Source organism: Bombus terrestris, chromosome 6 (genome assembly GCF_910591885.1).
Source record: "Bombus terrestris chromosome 6, iyBomTerr1.2, whole genome shotgun sequence".
Taxonomy (NCBI): domain Eukaryota; kingdom Metazoa; phylum Arthropoda; class Insecta; order Hymenoptera; family Apidae; genus Bombus; species Bombus terrestris.
In genome coordinates, this window is record NC_063274.1 from 13,485,184 (window position 1) to 13,502,572 (window position 17,389).

At 37.4% G+C, this 17,389-nt stretch overlaps 1 protein-coding gene and 1 long non-coding RNA gene across 9 annotated transcripts; one reads left to right on the top strand and one right to left on the bottom strand.

Moving 5' to 3' along the window:
- The first annotated feature begins 4,700 nt into the window (after positions 1 to 4,700).
- LOC105665855 (large proline-rich protein BAG6) lies at positions 4,701 to 11,779 on the top strand. Of its 8 annotated transcripts, none has more exons than XM_048406702.1 (22): positions 4,701 to 4,782; positions 4,902 to 4,965; positions 5,037 to 5,129; positions 5,765 to 5,885; positions 5,959 to 6,174; positions 6,298 to 6,493; positions 6,557 to 6,675; positions 6,752 to 6,902; positions 6,976 to 7,099; positions 7,166 to 7,360; positions 7,436 to 7,634; positions 7,704 to 7,841; positions 7,925 to 8,135; positions 8,225 to 8,481; positions 8,559 to 8,720; positions 8,786 to 8,867; positions 8,947 to 9,079; positions 9,152 to 9,455; positions 9,541 to 9,674; positions 9,759 to 9,968; positions 10,047 to 10,157; positions 10,228 to 11,779. In XM_048406702.1, the coding sequence occupies exons 3-22, from the start codon at positions 5,067 to 5,069 to the stop codon at positions 10,648 to 10,650; spliced, it is 3,549 nt and encodes a 1,182-aa protein (XP_048262659.1). In that variant the 5' UTR covers positions 4,701 to 4,782; positions 4,902 to 4,965; positions 5,037 to 5,066; the 3' UTR covers positions 10,651 to 11,779. The 8 variants fall into 8 exon arrangements, with proteins under 8 accessions (XP_048262659.1, XP_048262660.1, XP_048262661.1 ...); XM_048406703.1 differs by having other exon boundaries at positions 7,710 to 7,844; XM_048406704.1 differs by having other exon boundaries at positions 7,166 to 7,354; positions 7,704 to 7,844.
- Positions 11,780 to 12,795: 1,016 nt separating this feature from the next.
- Positions 12,796 to 16,203, bottom strand: LOC125385300. The gene is made up of 2 exons (XR_007224379.1): positions 15,279 to 16,203; positions 12,796 to 15,193 (listed from the first exon to the last, which is right to left on the bottom strand). It is a non-coding gene; the product is annotated as an uncharacterized LOC125385300 (long non-coding RNA).
- Between the last annotated feature and the right edge of the window lie 1,186 nt (positions 16,204 to 17,389).

A 17,389-nucleotide genomic window follows, 5' to 3' on the forward strand; every position in this document is an offset into this window, starting at 1 on the left:
CTGCCTCGCGCGCGATAACATTAATTCCAGGTGCTTATTACGTTCTGTGTGCCTATGCAAATTTATACATACCGTAACGCGTACTTATTAAAATTACATGTAAGCGAGGGGGGTTAATTGCGACGCATTATGTGCGAGTTATGCCACTCCTCTCTTATTATTGCATATCTTCATTTTTTTATTTTCCCTCTTTCTTCTTTTACCTGCGATACTGTCAACGCGGTAAGATCGCACCCTTTCCTTCGAATCACGCTTTGGAAATCGTGGCTAAGCGCCATAGGTATCTCAGGAGAGAGGGAGAATGGATTTTGAGGTAGGTGAACTGCCAAGAACGCTCTTGGAATGTTGGTTCGATGAAACTTGTAGATCTTCACCGTTCTTTTTCTTTATGCTTCTTCTCATTCTTATTATTACCGTCCTATTGTCGCGTTGAAGCTTGATATATGAAAATCGTGGGACGACATAGCTGAAATCTTCGTGCTACTCATTTTAGTTGTCACAACGTATTTCAAGGTAGATGAATTAATAAGAATGTTCTTGGAACGTTGATTCGCTGAAACTTACATTTTTTATTATCATCCTATACGTATATTGCCTCTGCGCGGCAAACATTCACGAATAAAGCATCAAAAAACGCATCTAGAATATACATTTAATAAAGTTAGCGATACTCGTCATTTTTTACCATTGTTAACATTGTTGTATCTCTTATCGTGTTTGGTGACAAGGTAGACTTCGAGCTGATCAAAAACCATTAAAAAGCTTCGCCTGATTCTTCTTATAGATTCTTCTTATCGTTCGCGTTGTCACGATGAATTTCGAAGTGGTTAGGAACGTTGCTGGAATGTTAATCCATTGAAATTCTCGATCCTCTCTTCGTCGTTTTCGTCATTCTCCGTTATCGTTTTCGCTGTCAAGCTACAGATCTTTGTAAACGTAGACACGCCAAGAAATCGATACGGCTAACAATATATGTATCAACTTGGTACACGCCTCTCACCTTTTACACGATGTTTAACGCGGTTCACGGTCCTGCCACTGGTTCCTGCAATAGCATCTCAGGTACAATAGCCGTTACTAATTCGTGCGATAACGTTCGATTCTTTTATCGTCTCTCGAAGCTCCTTATCCGCTGCGCTATAAAATTACGCAATACTTTAATTGATGTTTTAATTTGTCATCAACTTATTCATTTTTATGCCATTAAATCAACAATTTTACTAAACGGGAAAAATTCCTCAATTCGTGATTCACTTCGCTTATTGATTAGTAATTAATATTGATTATAAGCGATCTTTCAACGCTCTCTTTCGTTCATTGTAAACTGATACAGATTAATTACCGACCTCGACGGTCGTCTCTCCGTGGATCATTGAAGCGACAGTAAATACAATCTCACGATCCGCGCGGCTCGCGTTTTCACCGACCGGTTTCTATGAATTCCATTGACACGATGCATCATCGCGCTTTTCCTCGATGAGAGAAGAAAGGAACTTCTGGATACGACTCTGTGTCTCCGCTTCGTATCATTAATGTCCCATGAATATCTGTCGAAGAAGCTTTTTTAAATGGAACTCGCCTTGACCACAAAGATAAACGAGAAAATACTTGAAGAAGTGGAAGAAGTTACGCGTAAAATATACAACGAATAAGCGAGGCAGTTCGCGTTTTATTGTTTAATATACTCTACCGTAACTCCGTCTTCGGAGTCGATCGACGTGCGTCATCGGGTTTCAAGGATGAAACGATATCACGATTGATAATCACCCGAGACAATAAGTTTCGATAGCTGGACACGGATGTAGTCTCCTCTGGAGAACCACTTTGTTCCGAAACACGATTGGCGACCGATGTACACCAGTAGAAACCGGTCATCTTACCACGTACCGGTGGCGTGCAAACGGGACGAGGACAAATCGGTGTCCCGCCTCTCCACGGATGGCAAATTTGGGATCCGTGACCGCTCTTAATATCGCGAAGGGTTCCCGGGACGGGGTAGAGGGTTGGTGAGGAGGAGGTGGAGACGATGGAGGTAGGGGAAGGCGAGGGAGAACAAGGCACGAGCTGCGGAGGGACTTAACTCGATGTGTTAGTTAACGAATGCGAGAATGCGGCCTGGCGCCAACACACACAGTACACACGGTTCAACGTGTCACGCACTGCTCGCTACCGGCCTCGGTATTGGTTTATCTCTCGTACCAGCTTCCCTGGATCTCTCCCTGTTGCATAGCTTCAAGACACGCACGCGAACTTCTCGTTTTCTTGTCGTGAAAGAGGAACGACTGGAAGGAAGAAAGAGGATGAGAAAGGAGGCAGTAGCCAGTAGCAGTTTAGAGGATATAAAAGCATTAAGGTAGCGCGAGATAGTCAATGCTAAGTTGGTATTTTGAATTCTTTGTAGGATTCGTTTCAAACCAGTATCTATGTGGAGCATGCCAGTTCTGTCTGCGTATACGTATCCAGATACGTGCATAGATGATGATACGTGTGCATGTATATACTCTTGACTTGATGAATCGCCGTAACTATTAATCAAACAGATATGTACTCTAATATCGCTCGTGTCGAGTGCTAGCGAAATCGGTACATATCGAAGAGCAACAACATGATTTGAATGACAATCTTCGTACTTGATGAGTTTCAAGTATTAGTCCTAAAGATCAGTTCATTTTATTTCGATTTTATATATCATAAGAACTTTTGTTTTGTTGACAATACCCTCTTTTTCTGTATTCTTCGTTTCCTTCCTGTATTTCCTCTCACTTGGACAATGTTCCTTTTCGTTTCTTCGTCGCCTCTCGTTTCATTCTATCATTATTATTAGCAGTAAAGGAAACGGAGCCGGGTTAAGTTATGCTAAGAACGGCGAAGCTCACACTAGTAAAGCAAGTTAAGTATGTACTAACGGGCAAGACCGCGAGGCATGTTAAATCGAGATAGCTACATCATTACGAAGCTGCAACTTTGGCTGGCGCCTGTTTATTTCTTGTTCCATAGGGCCAACATATAACCCTTACTTTTTCTGTCACTGCATTGATGCAGCGGTCTTCATTCTCGATCCAAGAAATGCATTAACCAGATACATTAAGCTCATATTGCCATAATTAAATGCACTACCTACATAATCAGGTGACATGAACCATACGTTATTATTTAGAAATATTCTATCAACACATTCGCCACCGCTAATTTTATGGAAATGATAAAATAGAAAATCGCAATTTCTGCAATTAAGACAAGCAAGTATAAGAAATGTTCCTCTCTTTAGAATCACTGATGATTGGTCAATCTAGGCATATTTTAGTCATAAAAGGTATAATGTTAAAACCATTTGTGCCCTAGTCCCTAGTAGCCAAATCTTACCATAATCACATATAGATCGCAAAAGCGTCGAATCAAAGATATCAAGCTTACCAAATTGAGGATTGAAAATTACGACAGTTCGTGTAAATATTCGATTTTTGAGGAATGTTGAGAGCCTCTGGCTATGTGTGTTTATGATGGGATTTAAAGGAGCATCTCTCTTTCCTTCCTCCAACACGGGAACGGGTGAATCTCTTGGTTTTTCACTTCTATTAGTCTTATTGTGCCTTTTTCTGCTCGGACGTTGGGGCGCCGGGACCCGCTACGGTATGAGACGGGACGCGCCGTCACTTCCTGCATACAAAACTGAAGCACCATTAACATTCTTCTGTGGTGCACGATCGACCGTATTATCTTCCACCGATATAAGTATGTACACGTGTATACGCATACAAAGAAACGCGCGTACTCGCATACTCGCGTGGCTCAGTCGATGCCCTAATCTGAATAATGCGATCGGCTTGCCATGAGTCTTCTCTGCTTCTCTTTTTCATCTTCGTGTCGGATCACGCAAAGTCCATGGCGAGGCGATGCCTCGCTTTCGATATGTATCCGTTGGTAACGCTCGAATTATTTTCATCTGACTGCGACAAGATACAGAAGATCGGTGTTACTGGTTACAGATCGATACAGATGTTTCGAACGTCCGATATTCTTCGACCTCGCGTCTTAAAGCGACACCTTAAGGTACAAACACGATCGAAAGTAAATAAACTCATAACATGCATTTGAAAGATTCTATAAGATATAAATGATTACTGCGACGATACCATTCTTTTTTCTTTCAACTTCCTCTCTATGTTTCGAGTTGGTAGAAATAAAATGTTTAGATTCAAATATTTTTCTTCTGTATTTGTAGTGAAATGCGTGAATATCAATTATATCAATGTAAGCATCAATATCATGTAAGCATCTATAAAAGAAAACTGTCGGGGGTAATTTAATTTATCAACAAGACTATTATTTTTAAGAAGAAAATACCAAATGTACAATGCAGATAACTTACACGCAAGATATTTTGTATAAACACTTTGTTTAGACAATATAGTATTAATTTAATATATAGTACCAAAACTTTTATTAACACATATGTACTTTTTTTGTCATTATTCTTCACTAACGTGTTATTTTATGATTAAAGTTGGTGTTAAGTTATGATATGTTAATTCAAATCGATGAGACCAGTAATTGATTCATATTTTGTCGTTTATTTACCTTGCTGGTGTCATCTAGCAGATATCGAGGGAATATCAAGATAGGTAGGTACTGCAGAAATATGTTTTTTATCAATTCTGGATCGTGTTCTATCTAGGGAATAATTGAACCAATATATTGGCAACGCTTGTGGGGTCGCTATTACAGCGAATTCTGGGTAAAATAACGTGTATCGTGTCGTATCGTTACAGTAAAATTTCATCGGTGGGTTCATTAAAAAAAACCATTATACGATAAGAACAAAGTTTTAGAATTTATTTATGTAGCTTCTTTATATCTTCGAGTTGATTTGTATTAGGATTAACTATTTTTTCGTACTTTAGATATCGAATATTTCTCTTCGGTACTAATCAAGTGTCGTTTACAGTCTTGTATCTACGTGCCTGCGTGAGTGTAGAAGTCGATTCTGTATTACGCACCTTCACCCTAATGCTATTGTTCATTTTCTCGAATTTCAGTTCTACTGTAGCTGTTAAAGCAGTCTAACAATGATTGACCTTACGGTAAAGACTTTGGATTCACAAAATCATACTTTCTCCTTGGAAGACGATGTAAGTAATTTTTTTGCCATTTTCATATAAAGAATTTCTATTCTCTATGTTTATAATTAACATTATTGTTGATTGTAATGCTTTTAATAGCATGCTTCATGATTATTTATGTACTTACTCATATTTCTATTTTTATATTATTCTATACTATACGTTAGGAATAATTATTATAAATGTGAATTTTTTTCATTTAGAATATTCACTAGTCATAGTTATTTTATAGCGACATTATTTTGAGGTTATTTCTGTAATTATTTTTATGATTTATAATCTTCTAATTATTATACCAAATTTTTGATAACTTCAGTATCTATTATTAAATTTAAGAACATTGTTGTATAATGAATATAAATATAATACTAAATAAAATTATAATTTCTTTATATATCTCATATTCCTAATGTAAATAATATTGTACTATTGGTAGAAATAATTGGAAATATTAACCATGATGTAACAATACTAATGAATGTGAAATATTAATATGAAATATACTTTAATGTTTTTCTATAATTATATCAAGACAGTATTTCTTAATAGATTTGGAACTGTCACTATAAACTGTTGTTATATGTTATTAAAGTAAAAGTTGCAAAAGACTAAAAAAGAAAAAATGACTTAGATTTTTTATATAGCAAATTACAGTTCGAGGTTTCAAAGAATATATAGCAGAAACAGTGGCAGTACCAGCAGATTCACAAAGACTTATTTATTGCGGTAGAGTTCTTCAAGATGAGAAAAAATTAAATGATTATGGTAAAGAAGTTTGTATTACATTTACAAATATAAAGTAAAGGACATTATTGATTTAAATTATTTTACAATTTAGATGTTAATGGAAAAGTTATACATTTGGTACAACGTGCACCGCCTCAACCTGGTCAACGTGGAAATGACGGAGGCCAAAGTCAAAGTCAGACTCATGGATCACAATTGTGGCAAAATCCACAAAGAACACATTACCGACTCACTCGTGCTCAAATGCATGGTAATGCTATGTATTTGGGTGCAATGTCAGTACCAGCTGAAATTGTGGAAGGACATGGTATTAGATCTAATATATATCTGATATAATATATAATTTCAAAATTTCCGGATTTTTTCATTATTTTACTTATATTTTTTCTACAGAGATTTTTTCTTAGAGTTTTTTTATTTCGTTTAAAAGGGTTGCCAGTACCTCAATTCAGCAACAGCTTATCTAATGGTCGATTAATTGCTGCAAGACACATGCTTGAACGCGCAAATCGTCTTATGGATCGACTCGAGAGCCCCTCTAATTCCGCAAATCTTTCTGCATCTGATAATAATCGACCACCATTGAGTCAACTCATGCAGGAGTCAGAGTTGGATACAGAACAATAGTAAGTAAAAGAAAAAAGAAATTTAGTAATTACTGTAGTAAAATAAATTGATAAATTATTTAGTGTTTTCAGTAATAATGAAAATGCAACAAATGGTGGCGCCCGGTTGGCAGAGGCTACTGCAGCTGCAATAGCAGCTGCCTTATCTGCAGTTGGTGCAAACGATGTTACAGTACTTAGAGGTTTGTATATAAAACGTATTAAGAATAAAAAGATTGAGTATAAATTATTACATATAATTGCTAACTATGAACATAGGAAACAATGATGAAAATGCTGAATCAAGACCACTAAATGAAACTAATGAAGAGAATCAAACAGATACACAACAGCCACAACAACCACAATCTGAACAACAAGGTTCTACATCAAATAATGACGAACAATCTAATCGACGACCATCATCACAGTAAGAATCCTGTATAGTTATATATGTATAATATGATGTTCTATTACATAATTCATAAATCTATTATTTTTAGACTTCCACGACCTCCACAATTGGCAGAATTATTGGACCTATTAATCGATACACAATCTCGTTTACGACCTCATACAGAGCGTTATTGTAAACTTATGCGTGATGATCCTTCATTACATCCAGGTGTAAGTAAATAATATTCATAAATATGGATATGAGTAATTTGAAATGAAAAAATCATTTATGTTTAGGAAAGACGCATTGAAGAAACTCAAACATTTGTGAATGGTGTAAGTGAATGCTTGCATTATATGTCGCATGCCTGTCATGCTTTAAGCGACATAATTGTTGATATGAGTCAACAACCACCCAGGAACTTGCGATGTAGACCAATTATTATTCAACATTCAGCTATTTTGCAGCCCGGTATACCAATCCAGGTAGAGGTGAGGATGAATAACAATAGTATTTAAATTTTGTTCCAGATGTAATAAAATTATTTTATATCATGTTTCTACCAGGCACACATTAGTTTACACGGTCGTAATGCAATTAATAATGGTAATGAAGAAAATGGAGAATCTGCAAGTACACTTGCGCAATCAGAAACAAATGAAGCTAATACTGATGATGCCAATCAACAACAAGAATCGGAATCTAGTACTCAACAGCAAGCTGAACAACAACAACCACAATTAGATTCAACACAATCTCCGTTTGGTATGTATAAGTTTTCTTGCGTCTAAAGAAGTAAATTATTTAGATAAAATAGTTAGAATTATGTTATAGGAACAGTGTTTAACTTACCAAACAATGTTGAAGTATTAATGGAAGTTAGCCCTGAAGGTAACATAGATGTTCCACCTGGAAGTGAACAGCCTCAAACTGGTGAAAATAATAATAATAGCAACAACAACAATAATAATGGCAGTAGGGCTTACTAATAGTTTCAATACTATGACTCAAGCTCAACTGTCATTTATATTCGTTTATTATTTTATAATTTATAGGGAGAATGGATGGTAGCACTAATGCATATTGGAGCACAGCTCCTCCACCTGATTTCTTACGAAATTTGATGCAGGCTGTTGCTGGTCATATGGTACAAAGTGGTCCAGCTACCACAAGAATTATAACCCGAAATCCTCTAACAGTAAGCCAAATAACTGCTGCATCACTTGATAGCGGAAACACAAATGCTGGGCAAAGTACGCAGGCACGGTATGTTAATCATTACTTTTACATAATATGACTAATTTATACATCTATGTTTCTAATTTGAATTTAATATTTCTTACATATTATTATAGAAGCAATGTTGGTACTCATCCTACTACAGCAACACAAACTAGAAGTACATCGCGTCCACATGTATTCCATCAACAGCCTCATCCTTTAGGTGTTGGAATGAGTATAGGGCAAGCATTTGATTTTGATCCATTCCTTTCTTGTAATTCGCATCATATTCGTCGCACCTCGACTACAATTCCTAGTATTGTTACATCTACGTCGCAGGGAACACGAACCACTCAAACTACGCCTGAAACACCATCCCAGGCACAAACAGGTATATAATTTAAATAAATATTAAACAATTGTTATTTGTTAACTATTACCCTATAAAATCATTTTGTTATATTACAGCGACAACTTCAAGCGCTACTAGCAATACCAGCTCTACAAATACTACAGCATCAACGACGTCACAAACAAATGCGATCTACGATCCGTTAATGTACTTACAACAACAAATTTTAGGAGGTAGGGTTGGTCAACCACAGGCCAATATCAGTGTCAATATTAACAGTAAGTATTCGTCGAACTGTTTTTGACACGTTTTAAATTAAAATCTGCATCATTTTTGCTGTTAGATTCCAACTCATCCGAAGGTCTTGGAAATATGGTGCAGATACGTACTGGTGGAAATATTCGCATAGGAATTATTGGAAATAGGTGTGCACATTACTTGCAGAATACTTGAGATATTTATTCGTTAAGTAAAACATAAATTCTTATCATTTTTCACTATTAGTACTGGTAATGCTACTGGGGGTGATCTAACTCTTGCGGACTTGTTAGAACGTAGAGGTATCCAAATGAGTCTTTTCACGTCTCAAGACTCAGAAACTGCAGAAAATTTCCTCGTGAATTTATCTGTCCTAGTGGTAAGAAACATTTTTATGAAATTTATATGATGGTAAATGAAATTTATGTATATATATATATTAATTTTTTAGGTACAGAATATGACATTAGAAGGTTTAATAAGATTACGAATTGGTCAGTCAGAACCAATTTCTCATCTTAGAAGACCATTACAAGAATTCTTCCAGTACTCTTTCCCAAACGTTGCACCGGAAACACTTCAGGAGCAAGCTACTGATCGATTGTTATCACAGTTAAGACCACATTTCCAATCTTTATTAAACGCAGAAGAAGAAACTAATACTAGAAACGGTCAACAAGTAGACATTTGTGCTACTGTTGAAGCACTACTTCGCCGTCATATTAAAGATATATTACAACATCTATTTAATAATGGTATGTGGCATTGTGTAAAATGCGTTCTGTAAAATATTTAATTTTAAATCTCAATTATAAGGCAATATAAGTTTGTTTTTTCTAGATATTGATGATACTAGATTCGGGCAAGAAATTTTCAATATTGTAAATAATATGGGTAAGCAATTATGTGCTGTACTTCGATACTCTATTCGTGGCGGACAGGGAGGATTAGAAGTAATTGCATCACGTTTTGTGGTATGTTACATGTGTCATTGAATCCATTATAATTTGCATATTTTTCATACTTTAATAATTGATAATCTTCGATTTTTCAAATAGACCGAAATGTTAGGGAGTATTCATCCTACAGTACGTCGGTGGGTGCTGAATGCATTTATTGCTCAGTTCCGTACTTATTCTTTACGAGTTACACAACCTCCAGATTCAGAAATTGTCCCGCTTTTAATATACAAAAATGCACCTTCCGAAGCAACATCGGTTCCTTCAGCCCCAGCGCATCAACCTTCGCAAACACAATCGGAAACAGAGGCAAGTTACATATACATACATACTTCTGCAGTTTTAATGTGGAAATGAAATAAGTCTAACAATTAGATATGATTTCAGCCCATGGAGACAGAAACTGCACAAGAAAGAACAACATTTGAAGCATCTTCTCTACCAGAAGATAGAGAAGAAATTCCAGAAACGTTCCCAGGTCATGAAGCATTACCTTCAGTATGTATACATCTATCTATGTATATGAATTTGTATTGTAAACAGTGTTATAAAAAATTGTCTATTTTAGGATTGGGTACCAATAATTGCTCGAGATGGTCTACGACAACGACGTCAACTACAAATGCAAGGAATAACAAACAGCGGTGTAGCAACACTTAGTGATGCTTATTTAGGTACACTACCTACTAAACGGCGTAAGCTTATTGAACAGCAAAAGCCACGATTATTAGTTAGTCCTACTCCCAATCATTCAGCGATAGCGGCGTCTATGGAACGTTTAGTGAGAGAAGGTGTAACTCGAGCAGGCGTTGAAGAAGTTGAAGGTGCTGCAATTGCTGTAGCTGTAGATCCTGGAGTTAGACGTGCGTTCGGTCAAGCAATTAGAGACTGCTTGAATCCGCATAGATTGGGAACACCAGATTTTCCGGATCCTTTGCGTTTTCCTAACGCGACAAAATATTTTGCTGATCAAGATAGACCGCCAAAATAATGATTACAAGGAGAAAGCAGTTCGTAATGGCTTAGAGTATTTATAAAGGAGAACCCAGGTAGTGTCTAAAAAAAATTGAGAAATCGCAATGACCAAGGAATACAAAGATATATTCTTAACATGTAATCACAAATATTATTAACTCTTATGATTGTATGTGTCAGTTTAACGCAGTGCGATGATTTTTATAAATACCAAATGTTTTCAAATATCATACTGTACACAATTTGTTTAACCGATATAGCTAGTAATTTTACAAAAAGTACCATTGATTTTTCGATACATAAATATGTTAAACAATTAACACTATACGTTTATTATTAACGCTATATTATTAAAAATTACAGAAATCTGGCTACACTTGCTCTCTCATTGTACTCTAAGCATCGAGTGACCCCAATCTGATACTATAATTAAAATACTTCTTTCATATTAAACTGCGTTTTCTGTAGAATTATTGTTATGCAAATGAAATGTATTATTCTTAATCGAACGACACCTGTGTAGGTATTATACAGATGGTAATATGTATTATCTTGCGACCTATGCATATTGTGCGCTATTTAAGTGTTGTCGATATTAAAATATCCTTTTAATAACGATGATACTACCGATCAATATTAATTGTAATATCCTGTAGTTCCATATTTGATTTGTGAAGAAAAGGAATAACTACGGAGTTACTCGTAGTAGTGGCTGAGGAAAAAAGAAAGTTGATTAGACACAATTTAGTACGTTTCATTGTAATCAGAATTATCTAAGGCTATAGTTTGTACCACATAAGCTTTGTTGAATAATACGTTGTAAACAACTAAGTAACATGTCTCTTTGTAATTTATGTAGATAATTAATTTTGGTTGTGAAGCGTCACACTGAATGATTCAGAAGCAGAATTTTTATACAAATGAAGGTATCATATTTTATGTACAATTTTGGCAGCCTGTACAAGGAATGATTTTAATCATATTTAACTTGCAACCAAATTTCATCAGTTTTAATCATGAAAAAGAATCTAGTAGCCTAATGAAGAAAAAGGATAATTCCAAATTATACGTTCGTATTAATATTAAGGGATATCGTATGAATATTTGATAGATCGTATATAATGTTAATAAAGTAATTGAAGTAATTTCATGTGAATGTGATTTTAAATTTGAAAGTCTGTATCATTTAATTAATATCAAAATAGGAATGGAAATAAAATATGTATCCATATGTTTTTATTTTGCTAGAATTACTACGTAATTATATAAAAAGTACGTAAGATTTTATGTATACAAAGTAATCAATTGTAGAGCCTTAGAGCCTACGTAATTAAAATCTTTGACATTACATGATAAATATTAATTATCAAATTGACAGTTTCATCTACTGTAATATCTCTATATTAACAATTATGATTCATCCAATTGTAATTTTTTTCAACAACTTCGAAGTCCCCACTCTACCTGCTCGTACATGTTTTCCGGATTACTTTGCCCATTCTCCTTCTGAATATTTACGACACGATTAGTCCGTGATTTCGCGATTTACGAGTCAGCCATAAGTGTAGACACTTCATCCGACCGTATGTAGAAACATGGACAATGTATTTTTACGATTAGCGGGGCGCGGGAAGTACCGTAATGTGTTGATTCGTTGAAACATACTTGAAAATACTACTTGTCGGCCAATAAACAACCGCAATTGGTTTCATGGAAACGGATTTGTTAATATACGTCATAACGCTATCTCAATAAAGTCGCAAGGATTGCAAGTACGTAGTTTTTACTATGCAATAACTAATAACAAAATGATTTGAAATATCTATATTTTGCCGCATTTACCGTTTACAGGACTGATCAGGATTTCACAGATGAATATATCGTTGATATGTACAGAGCAAATATTTAACAACACTATCGCGTTATGTAAAACGGCGCGAAAACGTTTTTCAAACAAATCGACTATAAACCGGATTGTGTGCACACAATAAGACAATATCGATCGCTAATCGTCGGGATTTCGAGGCACGAAAGCTGATCGAATCGGATCCGATCGGTTTCGGCCGGCCATTCGAAAGGTTGAAAGTATTATGCCCAACTTTATCGGAGATTTAAAATATTTATCGTCGAAACAACGCGTTAGATTGTTTTGCGATGTTAATTGTTTATTCGCGATAACCAGACCAATGTAAACGTTCGATGCGTTAAGACGCGATAAATCACTTATCGCGTACAGGTAAACGCAGATAATAAAATCAACGCTTCCTTGCCGTGTTTTAAAATTAAACTAGAATCTGAAATCTCTGCGATCTCTTTCTTGTAAAAATTCTAACACGATTACCAGGTATATTATTATATTTCTCCGAAATACGATTTTCTCATTCGATAACGTAATCTTGTTAACCTCAATCGCATTATACGTACATACATAGATTGTAGATCGTCACGTGACGAGATGCAATTCAGGAATGAAACGAAATTTGGAAACAGTCTGATGAAAGAAAATGAAAGTAAAAGGGGCTGAATGATTTAATGGAAAGGGTGGAGTGAAGGTTCGCGCCGACCCCTTTCGTATTTAGTAAAAAAAAAAAAAAAAAGGAACGATTAAAAGAAGAAAAAGTAAAATGAATTTCCCTTCCTCTACCAGTTGCCACTCGCTAATAGGCGCTCGTTAATATTGCGAGTGCCACTCTTGAATATCGAGGAGAGGTTCCTACTACCGTCCCTCCCTTTTTTCAGCATTTCACCATCCTAACTCCCACATCCTTCTGCCCTGTTGCTCGGTCTCGTTTCAACGAGCGTGGCGGGCAGTTTCTCTTTTTCGCCCGCCGCAACGCGAGCGTTCGTTGGATTAAGGCATAATGAAATTACGAGGGTCACGTCATTTTATAAAACGATCGTTAAGCGTCGAGAGTGTTCGCTTGTCGTGGCTCTCGTCGAAATGACACCGCATTGAAAACGATCGATCGAAATCTCTGGCGAAAGAGCTCGGAGCGAGGAAGAGGAAGAGAAGGAAGAGGGAATGAGGCGAGAAGGGGGGAAAGAGGACGAAATTTCCGTAGAGGAAAAGAAGGGAAAAAGAAAGGGATAAGTGGAATTTTATGTATAACAGAAGCATACTAATAAATCGGATCCGGTTGTAAAGTCGATTATTAATTTAATTCGGACATTTTAACGAAATATATTGGAATTCCCTTAAATATCAGAGCCGAAACGTTGTGCATTGACACAGGTTGTTATGGATGCTTCGTCATAAGTGCATACGAAATTTTATGAACACGCGCGCCTGTTAACATTCCATGTGCCAAAATTCATTATAATTTATTGATACGTCAAATATATCCGCCAGTCTCGCTCGTTCGTTGCTCTTCATAATAACGAGGAAGCCACCAGCATGTATGTGTGTATACGTTGGTGGGTGTATGTTTCAGTTTTCCTTTCGTTTTATTTTCAATCGTTCATATGCCGTTTCGCGCATCGTGGCCGACCGTGTCGATTTTTCGCGATTCCGTCAATGAGCGTGAGAGGTCGCCAAAATAGGCCATCCACATGTAGCCGCATTCGTAAATACACTTGTAACGATATAATTGGCCGCGTCGACGGCGTGTATTCGTTATACATATGTATATCTGGCGTCGACACGACGCAATTATTCTCAAACTTTTATTAATATTATTTTTCGACATTATCGGATATAGCGTGTTCTTCTCGCTTAAAACGAATCACCTAAATATTTCTTTCTTTAGAGAAATTCTCGAATCTTGTTGCAAATGAAAATCACATTAATTTTCTCTTCTTTCGAGTAACGCATTATGAACAGTTTATCAATACAATGACGAACTGTCTGATATTTATGGTATTATAGTAAACAAGTTTTGTTTACATGCATAATACATATGTTGTCTTCCGTCATCGTCGAAGTTTGTGATTTCAATGGAAATAGATGTCATGTTTGACCTTTAGTTATAAGTGTCAAAGGTTATTTCAAGGTCGCGGTATTACATATCTCCAAATAAAATTTAATGCAACAGCTGCAACTTAGAAAAAAAGATAGTACATATATACTTACATATATTAAAAATATCGGTAGTTTTGAAAGCTCCGAAAATGATAACCTTGGAACAAAAATATTTTTTTGCATTGTATTTGTCCTTCGATATCATTTAAATTGCATATGAAATATTTTTTTATTTGGTCGAACGAGATACATATTTACATGGTCCATTTTAAGTTAAATACTATAAACCATCTAACCTGAAAGCTCGTCGAAACGCAGACTCGTTCGATCGAGAATTAACCTATAGATCTGCCGCATTGTAATCTCTTAATACGCCGTATCGATGTTCGCACAGTTTCATGAGATAGAATATGTATATACGAGCAATTTCATTTGCAACAAGAAATCAATTTTTCATAAATTTCCCTACACATCTTTTCCTTCTCTTTATATAGTTGCGTTTAGAGAAAAATAATAAGCATAATACATAGCATCCCTTTGTAATGCGATAAGATCGATAACTCGGTGTTCCTCTCGACTCGAATAAATCTACGACGGTATCCTAGAACAGAAAACAGTTGAGAAGTATATGTAGTGTATTGAAATTGTATATATACATATAGGAATGAAATTGTATATATACATACGTATATATATATATATATATACATATATATAAATATATAGGTGGGGCTGCGACGTCCAGTAATTCGACGAAACTTTTTCACGGAGGGATAACACCTTCGTTGCACTTGTCAACGAAACGGTTGGGCTACCAGGAACGATATCATCGAATGGACCTCCGGCTGCTCGTTGTCGCGGCTAGGAACAAGAGGATTTTTCGGAGTCTGGGAGCGAAAGGCGTTGGTATTAATTGGCTGGACTAGTCCGTGTGGAGTGGGCTGACTACGCGAGTGGCGCACTACTACCAATATCGCAACTATCACCACTACTAGCGCACGACAATCACCGAGCAACGCTATTCTCTGCGTCGAACGTTTTTCGTGGTCCGTGCCACGGAAATGTTCGTTCATTTGGTGACCGTCCCTGCCTTCTCTTTCTTCTTTCTTCCGCGACCCCTGGGGTCGTACCCTCTTCCTTCTTCGACCCCTACCCATAGTGCGGAACTCGAGGAGACCAGCGGGAGTATAGGCCGCGCTCGCTTGTAGCCGTGTCTATACACACGTATACTGGCGCGTAGAAAGGCATAATAAAGGTTGGGGAAACAGTCCGCGCGGATTTAACGAACGGCTGTCAGCGCGTTCCATATGGAAGCCAGTTGGTCGGAGTTACTGCGCTCTTCCGGCAGGATTGGCCTTTTTCGTTCTCGATTACGCCTCTTTATTCGCCCACTGGGCGTCGCCTCGCATTTTTCTGCGCCCAGGTTGGTTGCTGTGGTTGGCTCGCGTCTCTTATAGGCTGACACGGTGCTTTTTCATCGTGCAAACGTAGAGAAAGTCCGCGCGGACAAACCGAGGCCGAGGTTAAGACGCCTTGGCAATCAAGTAGAACCTCGGGCAAGCAGGGGCGGTTATGGGTGGTTATCGGAAGGGGGTGCACCAGCCGCACCGGTATAGAGAAAGAGAGGACGTACGAAGGCGGCCATATTTAGAGAAGGAAATCAGTGAAGAGCATTTCGCGCCGTGTACCGTGTTCGACCGTCTGTCCTTGTTTGGCAGGCGATACACTCCATCCCCCTTTCCTTTTCTTTTATCTTCGTCCCTCCACTATCGGTGTCCCTCGTTCCTTCTTTACGCGTCTCAACATACCGCTGTGTCTGCGCCCGTTGAATTTTGACGGATGAAAAGTAACCGAGGTCGTCAGAAGCGGCCGAGGTTTCTTCTCGCCAATAGGGAATTATGGTTTTGCGGCAGCGAAGGCGTCTCGACGATCATCGGCACGCTAAAAGACGAATCGAAACGTTGTTCCTCACCGTGAGAGGAGAGTTGCGCGCTCTCAATCTCGCTCTTTCTTCCTCTTTTTCCTTCTGTTCCTCTTTCACCGAGACTGTCCTTTTAGCACGCGCGTTACCCTTGGTACTTTACGCACTCCAAAGAACTCGTCGCTCCGTATCTCTCGTCTCGACGATCAGTTTTTATGGGAGGGAGAGAACAGTTCGCGGTGTTTGTTATTAACCAATGCATAGGACCGCAACGTAGCAGCAACTCGAAGAACTTTACCGTTCCTGGCGTCGTAAATAGACCGCCGCATCGGAAAACTATTGTCGCGTCTTTGATTCTACGGTGAAACAGAAGCGTGCTTCATGATTTTCTATAGGCTATAGATGGAGTTGACAGTTTTCCCGTGACGTACCGTTACGCCTGTATGCATACATATATATTTCAATGCCGTGTATTCGTAAACCTTCGAAAGATCACCCTTCCTGCTAGCCACAGTCCCAACGGGCTCATGTACGTATGCGCGAGTCTGTATCTGTATACGTAATTCGTAGCGAGTGTCCAATGGCGTAGAAAAGATTGGGCACGACGTTTCGTCAAATTAAAGTTCGCGCTGTATCGAGATCGTAGATATTTGTCGAGGCTCGCTCGATCGAGCATCAACTTAATACGAATTTGTGCCTCTAATTCGACAGAAAATGGCTAAACCGTTTATATTTCGTGATGTATTGAATTTTCTCTCGTCTAATAAAACCTTTATCACATACAAATTTCATTGAAATCGATTTTCACATATGTACCTTCGATATCGACACATAAATAATCGCGTCATGGTCGCTACATCTGTCGTCGACGCGTAT